The following is an 11,856-nucleotide window of genomic DNA, read 5'->3' on the forward strand; positions in this document are numbered from 1 at the left end:
ATATTTCTGAATCAGGGCCTTATATTACATTTAACTGTCCTTTGCAAACAAATTACACTGCAATGCATCATGTGCCTGTTCCAATACAACAATCCATACACTAAAGCGTTCTGATACCCACTTGTCCTCTATGCCAAAGTGCCCCCACCAACCTGTTGCTTGCAATGTCTTGTGTGAGTAAATCCAGGCACACACACAAACAGGTACAGGGTTAAAGCTCTTTTATTTGCAGATCTCCAGCACTTCTTTTACTCCACTCTTTTACAGGTACTTCCTTCAAGTAATTCTGGAGTTCTCACATTACAATACAGTGGACTTAAAGGGACACATCATTACATCATTCACTGTAGAAAAATATTCAGCATACATATTTATGTAGATCTAGGCAACCTACCATATCTGAGGATAGGTCAAGAATGTGTTTAGGTTAACTCAAGTTGCAGGGTATAAACTTTTGATTTTTTGCTGGTTTTTCCCTCCCCACCCTCACCCCTACTTCTTTCCCATATCAAATACAAGTAAAAAGATTCACTCCATTTTCCTCCAGAACTGAATGTTTTCTGAAGATTTAGCTCATTTTGAACACAAGCTTTTACTGCTAAGCTGAACCACAAGGCAAAGGAGAAAAAAAAAACGTACTTGAAAAAAAAAAAGAGAGAAAAGAAAAAGATGCAACCAGCTTTTTCCCTCCCCCAAACTATGAAATGCCTTAGATCACAGCTTTCACTAAACAGACTATTCAGACCAGATTTCCATTATTCTCATCATCACTTATATAATAGCAGCTGATTTTATCATCCTTCTTTGTATGCATTTCCCTTAGTGCTTTAGGGTAGGAAGGATTTTTTTCTTCTCAGTGCTAACCAACAACAGATAAATAACTTCTCAGCTAACCAGCAACAGATAAATAACTTCTCAGCTCAGTGTCTAAGAAAATGTGTTTTCTCAATGGAACTCTTTTCAACTGCACAATAGCACAAAAAATATGATACTGTGCCCTGTGACAAACCATAAATTCTGTCACTGGGGACGTTCATTTATTTGTACTTCACTTTCCATTCAAACTGGTCCTTTAAAGACAAAGCATTTGAATATTATGAAGAGGTTCAGCCATACGGAGGTCAGCTATAACGAACTGCCAAGGTAAACGTTACTAATGCAGAGACACTTATAAACATAGTAAAGATAAATAGTATCTTGTTTCCTTCCTTCAAACTGTATTTCATGTTAATGGCTCGAGCTTCCATGCCATCCTGCCTCTTGCATTCATCTCTCCTATCCTAAATTCTGGACATAACAAGTCCTATATTTACTGCATATGCGTCCTTTTTATTGTACTTGCAAAAAAAAAAAAAAAAAAAGAGTTAGCTACTTGCTAGCCTTGTTGTATATTTGCAATTGTTCTGCTGCATCTTATGCAACTTTCTAAAAAATGATAGACTTAATAATGTAAAGAGGAAATACGTCAATGTGAGGTGCAATATCAGATTAGCCTTTCATTTCATTAAATTAATACAGAGAGAGGTGTGGTCCTGAAAACTCAGTACAGGACTAAGTGACAGCAGCTACTGTGTTCTGTTTCCAACTTTGACTCTTGGACAAATCTGTGAATTTTTCTGCCTCCGTTTCCCCAGTTATAAAACAGAGGTAGTAATACTTACCTATCTACCTCTTAGTGATCTGGTAAAAATTACTTAGCACTTGTAAAATGCTCTGAAGATGAAAAGTGCTAGAATATAATACAACAGATAATATGTTTCTTAATAGCAACAGATAAAGAATTGCATTTCAGCGTGTTTTCATTTTCATTTTTATACTTGACAGCCAATGTGGTGTCTATGTGACAATTTTGTCCATAGTCTTTTTCACATACTCTTAAGTGACTTCATGGTCCAAGACTTCAAGTCACTTGGACACTTTTGAAAATTTTATTTTTAGGCTTCTAAATAACTTAGGCATGTGTAAAAACGTGACCCTGGATCCTCCTGGCAGATTCCATGAGATTCTTTAAGGAAAAGCCTGGTGTAACAGCATAGAAAACCAACATTCATCTGGATGACCTGAACTACACATGTTCCTAATCAGTGCCTCAAGTTTCCAATCTGTGAAATGGGGACAGTGATACTCATCCTTTGTAAAGCACTCTGAGACCCAGTAATGAAAAGTAAAACATAGGAGCTGGGTATTATTATTCTGAGACCTCACACACAATTAGTAACTCAGTCTTTATTCCAGAAAGATTGCTTGGACACTGCAGGTGTGAACAAGCTTTCACCATGCCCAGTCTAGGCTTAGGTGGTTTACTTCAAGCCACTTAAACCCTGACTGGGATGGGTGTGCACAGCCACTCCATGCTGCCAGAAGCAATGTGGGGAGCCTGATGCAAGCAACTTGGGGTGGGAGGAGGGTCTGGCAGGTCTGCCAGGGGGAAGGTCAGGGGACTAAAAATAGCTTAGTTCGGGTGAGAACAGTGGAGACTGGGACTGGGGTAAGCCCAGCCCCAGGACTGTGCTTTGAATGCAGCCCTTTGAGTAAACTCTTCCTAGATCAGTTAACCTTTCCTCAGTCTAAATTAGCACACTCCTGAGGTACACTAATTTACATCAGGCGTGCCATTTTTGGCCAAATTAAACTCTCTGAACACCTGCACAATAGGGCATTTATATTGACCTAAGCGTGGTTAGGTCGATTTAAATGTAACGCAGGTTTGTACCCTCCAATGCCTACCTCTTCTCTTAAGTCATTCATAAAGTTTGTAGGGAGACAAATAGCAAAGTGTGTGTGTGTGTGTGTGTACATACACATTTTGCAGCTTGGAGACATATGAAAGGTGAAATATCAGCCTTACTGAGTCCATTTCTAGCTGAGTCCAAATTGCCCCTAAACTTTACCTGGTAGTGCATCAGGGCTGTCTTTAATCTTATATTATATCTTTAATGAGACACAATATTTTCAAAGGTTTTTAAAAACACTCACTAACCTTCAGTATTAGTTAATATTTTAATGTCTTTCTTTATGTTGTATCAAAACAAAAAGACACATGTAGCATTGCCATGGGGCAGAGGGAAAAGCATAATAAAAGATTCTAAAGGTCTCTAGTTGTCATAGTTTGTATATTTGTAAGTCTTTTACTCATTAATTAATATTAATTTATTATTATATTATAGACCCTACTGGAAAGAGCTGAGTAAGGTTATCAAGAACAATATTTGATAACACTAAGCTGCAAAACTTGATCACATCACAGATTTTAGTTCAAAGAACTTTGGTCTTTCCAAATGATGAAGATGTATTGAGTACTGTACCCAAAAGGCTTCTCAGAGCTGGCCGTATTCACTGTCACTTTGAACATGCTGCTAAAGACTTCACTGCTATGTTTTAAAGATGAAATATGCCTGGATGCCCACATCTCCCACCATTACAGACATTGTTTTGAGGTAAGTCAGTTGTTGAGATTACAGATCATATAAAGATATAGGAATCTTCAGTGGACAAATAGAAAATAGGAAGTTAGCAGTTAAAGTAGTTTTCCTGACTTTTTTGTGTACACTTTTTTGGTCAATTCAAGCAACATCATTTAGATATTCAGTATTGAAAAGGAAAGTTCAGGGAAGTTGCATCAACACATATCTCCATATTTTCATAAACTTCCAGGCTGCCTTGCTAAATTTTAATGACTCTGAAGCAGTCAGAAATGTTTTGCCAAAGGGAGTCAACAGCACATTAATATGTACTGGTGTCATGGCTGAATGCTAAAGATACCCCCGAAGAAATGATATGTTCACAAGTTAAAGCACTTACATTTACCAGGCTGTTCACAGATGAGATAGAACCTAAATACCAAACTCACTTTACAATATATTAAATACATACTGCTACTTTTTATCCCTTATTTCTTCCACAAATCTGCTTCCAGTGTAGTCCATCGTATTTTTATATAATGATGAGGTTTTGTAGATCTTATGTATATATCTTTCTGGAAATCAACTCCTTGGGCAAAGAAACCAATTATCATTCCCATATTTCATGCAAATTATGCACCACGGTACTACTTTTTAATTAATATATGTACTTGTTTTCACTTGGTGATATATTTTGATTAATTGTCATGACAAATATGTTCATATTTTACAAGATGTAAAACATCTGCCACCTGGCCATATCCTCCAATTACCAACCAAACTACAGCCTGAAAAGTTCGATTTGGGAACATTGCCACCAACATGGCCTTCTTCCATCTCTTCCTCCCCATGGCCCCTACAGACTTCTTCACCCCTTCCCCCACCTCCAAGATCTATAATTACCAAAATATTAAGTTCCATTCTTTAACAAACGTTTGCATGTACACCCAATTTTATGCCACTGAATTCAGTGCCACTTGTATTTAAGAGCATCAGTGAACTTGGCTCAGGCCACCAACTGATTGACCTTCTGAAATGCCAGTTATCAGGAGTAGGAAAAACATGACCTACTATACAAAGCTGAAAAGAGAAGGTGGCAAAAGATTACCACAAGGGTAATCATCAAAACTGTTTAAGTCAATAGGACCCTTTTCTTGATTTCCACAGACATTATCTAAAAGACCAGTCTGCCAGGTAGTCCCAACTACTTTCATTTTCACAGAGTATCAATATTATCTCTAAATTGTAGTCAGACGCAGCAGTCCATGCAACACCTACATTTCGATTAGTGCAAATGCTTCATTTTGGATGTACAGGATAATTTTGCTAGCACACCCATTAGGATAACCATAAACCGTCAGCTTGACTGCATTGGCTTTTAATTCTGAATGGTTAAATCCCACTACAAAGGTCTGGCCCCAAAACCATTGAAGTCAGTGGAAACCATTCCAGCAGTTATGGCTTGGCTTCAATGGGCTTTGAAGTAAACCCTATAGTGAAGTCACTGGGAATTTTGCCATTCACTTTAATCGGATGAGGATTTCACTAAGTGTTTCAGAAGTAAAAGGCATAAGTCATTTCTAGCTAATCACAACTGCTATAGGGTTCTGCCCAAGTAGACTATAACATAAGTTGCCTGCCTCCTGGCACAGTTTCTATGAATTTAAAAAGATGAAACTTTGCATATAATAATTTTATCCAATAAAAAAATATCATGAGATGTATTTCCAAAATCCAGAGGTCCAAAAAAACCCAGCTAATATATAGTAACATTTATTATGTAACAGTGACATGTTAAATAAATGTATGAATTCATATGACCTGTACAAAAAGCCAAAAAAAAATATTGCACCAAGTTAGGGACCAGCTATTTGGACTTACTATTTGCTAAACAGATGATCTATAATTATATACATTTGTGAAGTTAAGGCAAAACCAGATGATACCTTTAACACAACAGAAGGTTTGAAAAATAGACATAATTACAAACATGGGGACTCATCTCCAGCTAATAAAGTGGTTATGTCTACAGAAGGAATCCCACAGGTTTTTAATAAAGTGGTTATTATCAATCATGTTAATTAAAGTTGAAGAACAAGTGTGAGATTTCCTGCAGGGCAAAGCTGTTTTGCAGAGTTGTGCCAGACTGATCACTTTTAACCCTGATAAGATTTTTTTTAGTGTTATAATGCTCTTGTTATTAGAAAATACCATATGGAAAATATGAATGCCTTACAGGTCCAATTAAAACATAACCATGACATTTTAGCTTTCAGTTGGCTAATCTCCATCGTGATCATTGACGGAGAGTAACTATATGGGTGAACCATCAAGCACACTACACACAGAGGAGAAATAAAGTCACTCACTTATCAATAATGATTACCTTTCTCAAGACAATGGAATAAATTATGTCAATTAAGTCCAAATGAACAAAAACATGTATAACCAATATATCAATATACAGTTCTTTGGCAGCAACACACTAACTCTTGATTGAAGTCTGAACTCAAAATCTCCTAAATTATAGACCTGGTTGCCAGTCTTTTTAAAACAAAGGAAAATCCACTTCTCCCATGAATCCAATAAGTCCAGTAAACGAAAACCGAATAAATCTTGCAGGCAGCTTTAGACTGTAACATTAAGCATAGATACTTATTGTCTGCTTTAAGTCTCAATCCAAATATACTGTATTTCAACACACAAAATTCTTTGAAACTTTGGAGTAGTTCAGATAGGGCCAAAATCCATAAATAGAATCCATATTCACCCATGAGAAACCAATAAAGAAACATCAATCCAATGATGATAAAATGATCTTCATGTAACAAAGGCAATGATTGGTCCACACCTGGATGGGTGTCACAGGGAAAATTGATTTTACAGGGGGAAGACCAGAAAGCCAGAAAATGTAGAATACTGCCATCCACCGACCAGATTACCTTTCTCTAGTTTCAGGTAAACCTTATCCTCCTTGTCTAGATAGAGCAGGACTCCATTTGTAGCAGCTTCACGAGTAACATCTTTGTCCCCAGCAAAAGCAGAAATGACGGGTTTTCCATTCAGCATCAAATTAACCTAAAAAGGAAAAAAGAAACTGGAAAGCTCTAGTTACGAGAGAAGCACTGGAATATATCACCAAATAGTATCTAGGGAGTGATGTGACCTGGTTAGAAGCCAGTTATCCAGCATCTGTATACCATTCCCTTTCAAACTTAATATTTAAGGCAAATTTGCTTGTTTGCCTTATAGTCAGACATATTAATGTTTTATAAACCTGAACCAAAGATCACTGCAATCCATGGGATACTGTTCATTGACTTCAATGGGATTAGCTAGTTTCTTCGAATGATACTGAATTTCCTTTCATGAGAGGACATGGGCTTTAAACATGAGTAAACTGACCTAGCAAGATGCAACCAACCAGCTTATTTCAATTTAACCCAAGCTTTTTCAGGCTTCATTGGCACGTAGTATGGAAATGTACAACTTCCTGATTGCATATCTGTATATGAGGTACTTTCAGCCAGACTTTCAAAGGCTTTAGGCACCCAAAATTCAAAGAAGTGCCTCATGGGATTTTCAGCAGTGAAAACTGAAGGTACATTTAACTTTCACTGCAGGTAAGATGTAGGTCCCTTCCATTTTTTAGACAGGTTTGTTTCAGTTTTGCACAAAGCATCATCTTTATACACTATTCCAAAATGTCAATTTATTTTTCAGTAAAGTATCTCTGTAGCACAGAAATGTCTAGACTTTCAACTCCCTGATATGCAGTGGGATACATTATAAATAGGGATGGGATGGAGGCTTTGTTGTAATCTCTTTTTCTATAATGCAATCACAGAGGGGTAAATTAGGAAATGCTTACTCATACCAAGTATTCTGACCCCATGTGTACTGTCATTAATTTTAGTGGGAGTACTACTGAAGTAAATTGTTGTTCAACATGAGTCAGAGCTGCTGAATCTGGCCCTAATTTGGGATCTGCTTATCTGGGAAACCCATTTAATCAGATGTCTCCAGGGAACCAATTTCAGTCTAATGATACTTAATGGCACTAACAGATGTTTCAGGGGCATGGTAATATCACTTATGTGGGAAGCCCTCAGGTAATTTAGTGCCATTTAAGTCTGTATTTGCTGAGGCTCAGGCTGATAGTGCTGTCAGTCCTTCCTTAGCTGTGATACATGCAAAAAGTGCACTACAGGTTTGCTCTTTGCCTGTTCCCTTGCCACTATGTGACTCTTACTGCAGCAGCTGCAACTTCGGGCTGCTCTGCTGAGCATATGGGAGCTGGCCTTGATACAGTGCTGAACAAATAACAGGCTTAGTTCCTGTCCCCCTCTCAAATATTTGAATCTATCCAGTAAAGCAAGGGCTTGCTGCAGTTCAACAGCTCCACAGGATGTAGTCTTGCATTTTTTATTTAATCCAAATGAATGGCCATCTGCTAGCACCACCTGAATCCGTTGCACAAATTAATCTGTGCAAAATAAAGGCTTTGGACCTGTTCTTCTGTTTTACACTGGTTTTGCCATGGTGTATATCAACTATCTTTAATGCATTTATTCCGGCTTTACCCCAGTATGGGAGAGTAGAAAGGTCCTGTGGCTAACCATCATTATGCTGTTTTAAAGTGATGAGACAAGAGATTTTTCAAAATTACTGGTCATTTGGAGAGTCTTAGCTTTTGACTAAGTTTTGAGATGAGTTGGATCACTCCTCGTGAAGTGTCTCAGAAAGCTCCACAATCTCTGAAAGCCAGACCCCTTTCAGGAGCCTTAAGTTATTCACCCACAATCATTAGTCACTTTGGAAAATGCTGGCCTATGAAACTACTCCTAATCACGTAATTTAGTTGCATTTTTGTTACTATTCTGAAACTCTCTGAGTTTTTGAGCCCCTGTACATGAAACACATGGAATTATAGTTGCAATTATATGAGAAATAGATTGCTCCCATAATGTAATTGGCCCTACTTCATCCTATACTAAAATGTACACTTTCACTCTCTCTGACAATATGTATGTTTAACAATTAGACAATGAATGACTTGAGAGCGATTGTAGATGTTTCATGCTTCATCAAATGTAAAAAGGGGGAGGGAAGGAGTTTGATCAGAGTGTAGGGATGAAATTCTACCTCCATAAAAGTGCATTGACTTTAACGTGGCAAAGATTTCACAGCATATGTTTAGAGTAAAATTTACTCCTCATGGATGTTTTATCAAACCAATCACTTGTATTATATAAACTCTCCATGGGAGCTGTACTTGCAGCCCAAAGGCTGAGCTGCCACTAAAGGATGCATGCTGCAAGAAAGGTCTTTGTAGTCACTTTCAGAAGACCAAAACTAATAAAGACACAAATCAAGGGAAAAGCCACAAATCATGTTTCCATGGATCCAATGGTCTTCATGGATGGAAACACGGAGAAGCTGCAGCTACTATTCCAGCCCTAGAATAGCACATGTGGCACCTCCTATTCTGATGCTGAGGTGCATGTTAGCTAGTAGGAGGATACTGGAGACCCTGGAGGCGGTAGCTGGTCTGTATATAACTATGAACTGCAAGCTCAGTGCTGCTGTCACATTACAAAAAGCAGCATGGCTTTGTGCATTTTCCAACATCATGGTAACCATCACTGTCTTCATTTTATCATAGTATAATTATATTACTATAGTGTAGTTATCACAGCATTACACTTACAGGGCAGTGAAGCTACCTTAAATAGCCATGACCTTCAGCAAATCCATTTCTTCAACAGATCTGTGGTGTCACAATGCATTTTCTGAGTTTTGTTTCTATAGTACAAGACATTTATCAATATCCTTACAATTGATTTAAAAGCGCATTTTCTTGGTAAGTGACCCTTCAATCTATTATTTTCGCCCAGATCTTCAGCTGGTGTGAACTGACATAATAATGAAGCAATGAAAAGTCAGATCAGCTTGAGGGTCTAGCCTTATATGTTTTATAGCTGTTCATTTCAAATGTCTTCACTATATTGCTCAATTACAGAATGTAACATAGCATAAAGTCACAGCGGTGCTCACTGTCCCCTAACACGGCTGGTTTTAGCTGAATGGTGTCAAACAGCATTTGGTTCAGACACCACTTTTTTCTTGCTCTAGGCTGCAAATAATTTACATTGAGAAAACACTTTTTTTTTCATATTTAAATCAACATACCTGGATTGTTTGACTTTGATAGACTTTAATTACATGAAAACTGAAACTGTAAATTCCTTTTCTTGGTGCTACAAAGACAGACTCCAACGTGAAAAAATTGCCCACATTTACTAGGATCTACAAATAAAGAATACAGCATGGGAATTAATATGAGAACTGCATGCTACATAAATGTATAAAGAATTAGCAGTAGAAGCAAGGCATCCTATACCATTTTCCCCATCTAACTGTACAGTTTTTTATGGTTTACTATGCTCACTTAAAATATTGCATGAAAAGTTATTAGATTTCATTTCCAATTTGTGATTTCCTATATAACTTCAGAAAAAAATCACCTGGAATACAAATACCTGCCTCTCCTTGCTGCCTGTAGATGCCTCCAAATGCTAAATCTACCTGTGCGTATATCACATATTGTGGGCGGGGGGGGCGCAACAAAATTGTCTTGTAGTCCCAAAACACCTCATCAAAACACCAGAAATTCCATGATTGACTCTTAGAATTGGCCAATTAGTAATGGTTATCCATGGATCAAGCTACGTAGTAATAAATCTGTGAATAAAATAATTAATATAATGGTTTGAAGGTCAACTGAGCTGGCAAAATATCTGACTGACTTATAGGACCATGGATTTACAAGAACTGGCTATATCACTTTTTTAACACTTCAGTAGCAATTAAGGCTTGATTCAATAGTTGACAAGTAACAAAGGGAAAGACATCAAAAAAGTACATCTTCTATATGCTAAAATGCCATCATCAAGGACCAAAGTCTTCTTTCTTGCAAAATTATTTATGCTTTGTTTTTCATTTGTATTTTCTGGGTTTTGTAAGGAAAATATGTTTCACAAAAGGACAATAAGCAAAATCAGGAAGTTTCCTTAATTATGACATTCTAAATTACCCCGAGTGATATAAAGTACTCCGGTTGTCATGACAATTTATTCCATTCCTATGTGATATAGAAAGCAAACTATCTATCTCAATTACTTTGGACCTGTTCTACTACAAGAGCTTGTATATGAAATATGAGTGCCAGGGTGTGCATATTTAATATGTATGGCCAAGATAAAAACAGCAATATTACAAAGCTGTGACATTTAGAAGTGAAAAAAAAATTATTTGAAATTTAATTCAAGCTATCTCTGCACACAACACTTAAATTCTAGACATCCCAGATGAACTCGAGGACACGCATTTCCCTCCCCTCCCTATATCTTCCTTTACACTTAGTGATGGTTCACACTCATATATTTTGCACATTCCCTTGTCTCCTCTGCAACTCCATATGTTTCCCTATCTACCAGAAAGGTTAATGACAACAGAGTGAATAAAAGTAAAATATTCCAAGCAGCAGCTGTCTTTATCTTGTGGTGAAAGACAGGCCCCCTCCAGTGGTTACCTATCTCTGGGCTGAGTAGACGATTCTCCGAACCTCAGGAATTTATTTGGATCAATTCCCCAGCTAGCGGGATCACCCCAAAGACTTGGCTCTTCTTAGCTATTTTGCATAATAGACAAGGCCTGAGAAAAAAAGTCAATCTCATGCTAGCTAGAACAGAAAGAAGGGGCAATTCCTGCTTGGCACAGTGTCCACATCGGTCCAGTGCCCAAGACACTCACTTAAATAGCGTAGCCCCCCTCCGCAGGGGACCTCATTTCTGATGTAGACCTTTCTAAAGGGCACAGAGGAGCAGGATCACAGGGGAAAGCCCTTTAGTTTAAAAAAAAAAACAATCCTCAGAAGTTAACAAGTTGGGGGGGTGCTTGTGTTTTTGGAAGACAGGCTCTCCTCCTTGTTCACGCACGGAGGTTCAGCACCGGACTCTCGCAGCCGGCGGGGCTCGCAAAGGCAGGAAAAAAGCAGCTGTGTGGCAAGAGCAGGGTCGCCCCTGCAGCTGCTCGGGGCTCCTGGCTGGAGGGGAGGGCAGCCACGGGGCTGGGACCGGCGCCGCCTGCCCCAGGCCGCCCCCGGGGCTCAACCCACCGCTCGCACCTGTTGCTCAGCCGCCGTCCTGCCCGCCCCACGGGCGCCGGGGCTCCTTACCTGGTCGAAGTAGATGATCCTGGTCTTGTTGCTCATCTCCGAGGGCTCGTGGTTGGTGCTGCGCACGGCCGAGAAGGCCACCTTGGAGTTGGCCGCCCGCACCGAGATGCCCAGCGGGGAGGACGACGAGCCCTTGCCGTCCGTGGCCGGGTTGGAGTCGCAAACCACCAGGCATTTCCCCTCCAGCACGATGGGCTCCGTGTCGTTCTGCGCCCG

At 38.9% G+C, this 11,856-nt stretch overlaps 1 protein-coding gene across 1 annotated transcript; it reads right to left on the reverse strand.

Annotated features, from left to right (window-relative positions):
- Positions 1 to 204: 204 nt before the first annotated feature.
- CBLN4 (cerebellin 4 precursor) lies at positions 205 to 11,850 on the reverse strand. Its single transcript, XM_019548161.1, has 4 exons — positions 11,641 to 11,850; positions 9,594 to 9,710; positions 6,344 to 6,479; positions 205 to 6,252 (listed from the first exon to the last, which is right to left on the reverse strand). Exons 1-4 carry the CDS (start codon positions 11,674 to 11,676, stop codon positions 5,921 to 5,923), a joined length of 621 nt encoding a protein of 206 aa, XP_019403706.1. The 5' UTR covers positions 11,677 to 11,850; the 3' UTR covers positions 205 to 5,920.
- Positions 11,851 to 11,856: the final 6 nt, after the last annotated feature.

The sequence above is a fragment of the Crocodylus porosus genome, unplaced genomic scaffold (assembly GCF_001723895.1).
Source record: "Crocodylus porosus isolate Cpor-Errol unplaced genomic scaffold, CroPor_comp1, whole genome shotgun sequence".
In the NCBI taxonomy this organism is placed as follows: Eukaryota; Metazoa; Chordata; order Crocodylia; family Crocodylidae; genus Crocodylus; species Crocodylus porosus.